The sequence below is a fragment of the Monoraphidium neglectum genome (genome assembly GCF_000611645.1).
Source record: "Monoraphidium neglectum strain SAG 48.87 unplaced genomic scaffold scaffold02402, whole genome shotgun sequence".
NCBI lineage: Eukaryota > Viridiplantae > Chlorophyta > Chlorophyceae > Sphaeropleales > Selenastraceae > Monoraphidium > Monoraphidium neglectum.
Window position 1 is genome coordinate 1 of NW_014011226.1, and position 5749 is coordinate 5749.

Genomic DNA, 5749 nt, shown 5'->3' on the forward strand with positions numbered 1-5749 from the left:
GTGCATGGGGGTGCCGTGTGGCGCGGGTGGGAGTGTGTGAAGATGCGGTCGCAAGCACGATGGGCCTGGGCCAGAGGAGGAGGGCGCAAGCTGCGCCGTGCCGTGCCTGCCGCACGTCGACGCGGATGAATCCCGCAACGTTCGTCTGCTCCAGCCACTGCACTGGTCTGTCAGCGGTGCTGGTCATTCTGGGGCGTGTCCTGTAAGACTGAGCTTTGTTGCGGCGTTCCCTGCGCGGTCTCTCCAGGTCGGGCTGGACAGGCGCTCCGCGCGGCACGTCCGCGCAGGCCATCACCTGCCGCAGCTCAAACATCCGCGCGAACGAGTCGGCGCAGCCCGCGCCGCCGCTCCCCCTGCCGCCGCCGCCGCCGCCCCCGCTTCCCGCCAGCCAGAGGTCGTGATTCCCCGGCACGTACGCCACGCGCCCAAACTTGGGGCGCAGCGCGGCCAGCGCTGCCCTCACGCCCGCCGGCGAGTCGGCGACGTCGCCTGCGGTGGGTGCACTCATTCAAACACACCCCGTGTCCAGCCCACCGCGGACAAATCAGGTGAGAGAAGGGGCCAAGGGTCGTGTGTGGGGTTTGGTAGCCGGGCAGGGGAAGCTGAGACTCGGCAAGCTGTGCGCGCACGAAGTCAACTGCCCAGCGCTAGAAGGGAGGAGGGAGTCAGAGCTGTCCGGGTGAAAACGGGTAATCGGGCTCACCGGCGACGATCAGCACGTCGGCCAAAAACGCGGTGGGGCTTACCGCCCGCACCCACTCCATGTGGCGGGGCCCGGCCTTGTCAATGTGCAGGTCTGACACCGCAAACACGCGCCGGCGGCCCCTGGGCAGCCGCGCGTCGCACCAGTACCGCGCCGCGTCGGCGGCGGGCGGCGGGCGGCGCGCGAGCGCCGCGAGCACGTGGAGGCGGGCGTGGGAGAGGCGCTCGGCGGCGTCGGTTGGGCAGGTGCCTGGCGGCCAGGTCTGCAGGTCCTGGCAGGCGCGCGCATACAGCTGGTATGCAGCCTCGAGCCCCACCCCCTCGGCCGCGCTGCAAAGTGCCGCCCACGCGCGCGCGCGTGCGCCGCCCGGGGCCGGCGCCGCTTCCAAGGCCCCCTTGGCGGCGAGGAACGTCGTAAGGGGGTCGTGGGCTGTCATCGGCGGGGCGAGGCGGGGCCCGGCCGGCGGCGGGTGCGGGCTCTGTTGTTGGACCGGTGGACGGCGCTGATGCAGGTCCAGCGTGGGTTGGCCGTGCGTCGAGAGTTGAAAGAAATTAAGTGATGCTTTGAATACGAATACGCGAAGTAAGCTCGATCCAAGACGCTGTTGAACGGTGGGCAGCAGTCCACGGCATCGAGGAGGCACGAGGGGAGGAGCAGCCATTGCTCGGATTCGAAGCGTAGAATGCCCTAAGTGCGTTTGTATTGTGTTTATTGCTTCTGCTAGCCATTGGCGCGGCCGCCAATCAGCTTACACACTCGTTGCACACAGTCGCGATGCAGTCCCTCCGCAGCAGCAGCCTGGCCACCAGGGCCTTCGCCCCGGCACAGACCGGCCGTCGGGCAGCAGTTGTGGTTCGCGTCAAGCCCACGGCAGCTGGCGACTACAGGGCCCTCTCTGCCGAGGAGCTCATCCAGAAGGCGGCCTCCCTGAAGGCCGAGTACACCAAGCTGCAGTACCTGAAGCGGACGCGCGGGAAGGTCACCAACCCGGAGACCCTGCAGGTCCGCTGGCTGGCCTGGGCCTGTCTTTGTGGTGATCGTGTGGCCGCGTTGGTCGGCACCACGCTCATTCGCGGCATTGTGGGATTCGTGAGGTTCTCCACCACCTACCTTTATTGGTGGCAGTGGCCGCAGGCCGTGCGGCGTGGCCTGCACGCGCCACGCCAAGCGGCGGCGCGCTGTGTTGGCGCGCTGCTGCGGTGCATGTGCGTATGCTGCTTGTGCCAGTGCGTTGGACAGCCGATGATGGGCAGGCCTGGATTTTTATTCATGAGCAGCAGCTTCCCACTCGATGGCATGGCTGCCACCGACATGCTTTTCTAGCAACGACACCGCCAGTGCCCAGGGAGTGTGCAAAAGATCCCCGCCTCCCTGCTATGTGCCCCTCCACAACCACTCCGCCGCCCCACTTGCAATCCTCCAACCACAGGACCAGGCCGATGACGGCATTGCCCCCAAGGGCCACGAGTTCAAGCACGCGCGGCGGCAGCTGTCGCAGGTGCTGACCGTGCTGCGGGAGAAGCAGATCGCCGACGGCCTCAGCCGCAAGGACGCGCGCAAGATCGAGAAGGAGGCGGCCGTGGCTGGCGGTTTCGGCCGCTTCTGATCAGGCACTCATTCCCAGCTGCTGACGCTGTGTGGCTGCCGGCCCATGTGTTTGCTGGTCAACTCCCCGATGATGGGTCAGCGGCGGCAGGCGTGGCCAGGCTCGGCGCTGCGGGCGGCACTTGTTCAGACCCACTTAGTTACGAGGCCCGCTGGCAGCTGGGCTCTGGTCGCGTACGTGTAAGGCAGACACCGACTTGCAGGCTTGGGGGTCGGCTGCCAGGTGAAGCGCGGCCGCAACGCGGGTCGCAGGGTCACTCATGGGCTAGTGAAAAGACAGGGCCACAAACGCAAGAAATGGGTTCAGTCGGCCAGCAACACACTGTCGTGATGAATCATGACGCCAAAATGGGCTGGGTGCAGCAATATATGGCGTAGGTGCACATTAAGATCAAGTGAGGGTGGGGTGCTGGGTGAGGACGGGCAGCTAGTAAGGAGAGTACCCCCTGCCACGGCCGCGACCCCGGTACCCGCCCCGCCCTCGCGGCGTGAAAGCGCCGCCGCCGCCCCGGGCGCCAAAGTAGCCGCCGCCGCTGCGGCCCCGCCCGCGGCCGCGGCCGCGCGCCTTGAGACCCGGCACGTTGGTGCGCTTGCGCAGGACCTGCGGCGCGACGCCACAGCCGAGGGTGTCAAGGTCGGGGCAGGGGCACGTTCTCAACACGGCGTTCAGAGGCATGGAAAGTTTGTGATCAGATAGTAACGGCGTGCTGACCCATGGGGCGCATCGTGTGGGTGTCATCAACAAGTCCGAGGCGCCGCCACTGCAGCACGGCCCTCCCCCCCCTTGCAGCCACCTCGGCAGCCGTGGCTGCGTGCACACAAGCCCGCGTGCACACAAGCGAGGGTGCCTCTCGCGCTGTGGTCACCTTGAGGCCGCGGCCGCGTATCTCGCTGGCGTCCAGCAGCAGCGCATTGTCCACCGCGTCAGCCTCCAGAAACTCAACGTAGGCAAAGCCCTGGGGGGGGGGGGAGGGAAAGGGGCCGGCTCCGGGTGAGGGTGAGTATTTCAAGGGTGGTTGAAGGGTGGTTGATGGACGGTGATATGAAGGGCCGAAGCCATCGCGGAGGTTTTCAGAGGTCAGGTGCGGCAGCACGCAAGGCCTGTGTGCAGACACACGCTTTGCGGACGCCCAGTGACCCGGCCAGAGCATTGCTGCTGGTCGCAGGGAAGCAGCTGCTGCTCGCAACAGGGCGGAGGTGCGCGCGGTCAATCTGTGCACCTTGGGGTTGCCGGCTGCGTCTGTGAGGATCGTGACTCTGTTGACTGTGCCGCAGCCCTGGAAGTGCAGCTGCAGCTCCTCAGGGGTGGCCGCGTAGTCAACGTTGCCCACATACACGCTGCGGCCGTCCGCCTCCTCCTTGGCCACCTGCTCCGCGTCGGGGACCGCCGCTGCCGCTGCTGCTGCTGCTCCCACTGCTGCAGGCGCGCCCGCCGCCGCGGCGGGGGCTTGGGCTTTGTCCTGCGAGCACGGCCGGGGGGCAGCCGCTCGGGTTGGGGTGCGATCAGACGCCAACCCTGGCAGCGTTGTCCCCATCAGATGGGACGGCTGAGACCATGCCCTGCACCAAACTGGCTTGAAACCTGCAGCAAAGGTGACGATACCTTACCAGATGCCCGCATCGGCAACTGCACCACCAGCAAGCTGCGGCTGTGCCTAAAGCCGGACGTCTGGTGAGGGGGTCCATGAACCGGACCCAGCGGCGTCACCTGCTGCTCCTTGAGCCGCGCCGCCTCCTCCTCCATCTCAGCCAGCTTGCGGCGCATGTCTTCCAGCTCCTGGAGGTGCAGGACAGCAGCAGATGGGCGGTAGAAAGCAGTAGTGCTGGTGCGCAAAGTTACGAGCCGGGTGCGACCGCAGCGTGCAGGAACGACGTTGGCCGCCGAGGCGGGCGAAACCGACGTTTGAGGCGTTACGCGGCAGCGACACCGGCGTGACCAAAAAGTCAGCCTGTGTTCCTCATCAACCAGAAATGGCTCACGTCCTCTCCATCCTCAGCGCCTTCCTCTTCCATCCCCTCGCCCTCATATTCGTCCTCCTCCGCAGCCCCTACTTGCTGCTCAGGATCTGTCATTATATATGCTTCACGCTTGTGCGCGGAGGCTTGGCGTCAGATCTAGTGATCACCGCAGCGAGGTGTTACAGAAGCTTGCCTCCTGTTGATAGGAATGATCCACGCTCCTTATATCACTTGAGGCACCCAAGCAGTTTGCACGTGCAGAAGAAGCCAGGAAAGAAGTCGAGTTGGTCAAAGCTACACGACGACGAGTGAAAACGTGGGGCACAGGGCACCCACTCAAGACGTGCCACTGGTTGAGCACTACACGTGCTCTGCAGCATTGATGTCCCATCAGGCGGGCGTAACGAACCGTGCGCAAACAGCGGCCTCACACCGGCAACGTCGGCCCATGCCCAGGGCCGGGGCGCCTCAGGGCGCCGCTGAGGCCGCGGCTGCGCCTTTGCAGGCACAAGATTGGCGGCAGCCCGCGCGTGCGCTGGGCACAGCGGGCGCATGCTGGGCTGTCTTGACTCCTGTTATGGTTGTGGGGGGCCGCTTGCGCTAACGCGCGCGGCCCCAGCCCAGCGCCTCGGTTGTATGATACAGCGGTCGCCGGTGGTGTTGGGTGGCGCCCGGGAAGAGGGGGCAGGGCTCCAGGGGCTCAGGGCCCGCGGCGCCTTGGAAAAATGGCCCTGGCTCTGCAACATGGCAAGAGCGCGAAATCGACCAAAGGGCGCCTCTCAATTGGTTCTCTCAGAAGGCCGAACCGCGAGTGTTTGAAGTGTGAGCGGCGCCATTCAGCAGCAGCAAGCCCACCAGCCGTGATGCGATGGAAGCAACGCGCGTGGTGCGCTCGCAACCTGTCCTTGCGCAGCCGCCAGGGCTCTGCCTGCAGCTAGCCCTCCATGCGCAAGCGCTGTCAGTGCGGCTGTCGTCTCCTGCCCGCCGGCCGGGCCTGGCTGCAGCCGTACCTAAGCAGCTGGCTGCGGAATAAAAGGTGCCGCCGCGGGCTCTGGCGTGCCGTCGCCGCCGTCCGCCGCCTTCGCTTGCGGCCGTGTCAACAGCTCAGCCGCGAGCTGCTGCTGCTGTTGCTGCTGCTGCTGCTGCTGCTGCTTGCTGGTTGTTGAGGGACGTGTGATGGGCGGCAGCAGGCCGCGCCGCCGCCGCAGTGACGTGTCAATGCTCTGATACAGCAGGAAACAGTTCATGGTACCTGGGGGGTAATGAAGGGGGTGGGGGCCAAGCATTGCGAGCCAGCCAAAGAGCCATCAGCTAGGGTACGAGGCTATGCGCCAGCAGAGGCAGAGCTGCCCCGATCGCAGCAGGTGGCAGGCAGGTTGGTGCCAGGGACTCGCGAGGTGCCGTCGCCCACGACCCCATCGACCATCCGCAGCCCCGGGCAGGCGCACAGCCGCGACTTTGCCGGTGCATGACCCGCCGACC

At 66.2% G+C, this 5749-nt stretch overlaps 4 protein-coding genes across 4 annotated transcripts in view; 1 reads left to right on the plus strand and 3 right to left on the minus strand.

Annotated features, from left to right (window-relative positions):
• Positions 1–703: 703 nt before the first annotated feature.
• Positions 704–1139, minus strand: MNEG_10642 (hypothetical protein; the record flags this gene model as incomplete). Its single annotated transcript, XM_014040883.1, has 1 exon — positions 704–1139. A coding segment is annotated over one exon (436 nt), but the record flags the coding sequence as incomplete, so codon positions are not given.
• A 338-nt stretch (positions 1140–1477) lies between these two features.
• MNEG_10643 (ribosomal protein L29) lies at positions 1478–2309 on the plus strand (the record flags this gene model as incomplete). The annotated part of the gene is made up of 2 exons (XM_014040884.1): positions 1478–1705; positions 2133–2309. 2 exons carry the CDS (start codon positions 1478–1480, stop codon positions 2307–2309), a joined length of 405 nt encoding a protein of 134 aa, XP_013896338.1.
• A 426-nt stretch (positions 2310–2735) lies between these two features.
• MNEG_10644 (Polyadenylate-binding protein 2) lies at positions 2736–4381 on the minus strand (the record flags this gene model as incomplete). The annotated part of the gene is made up of 5 exons (XM_014040885.1): positions 2736–2909; positions 3175–3264; positions 3529–3768; positions 4017–4085; positions 4289–4381. 5 exons carry the CDS (start codon positions 4379–4381, stop codon positions 2736–2738), a joined length of 666 nt encoding a protein of 221 aa, XP_013896339.1.
• Positions 4382–5277: 896 nt separating this feature from the next.
• The window catches only part of MNEG_10645 (putative Mannose-P-dolichol utilization defect 1 protein), a gene marked incomplete at both ends in the record, with an annotated part of 2237 nt that continues 1765 nt past the window's right edge, over positions 5278–5749 (minus strand). Inside the window, one exon of the mRNA XM_014040886.1 lies at positions 5278–5519. Within this exon, the coding sequence (XP_013896340.1) occupies positions 5278–5519 (242 nt within the window). The remainder of the gene's footprint in view (positions 5520–5749) is intronic.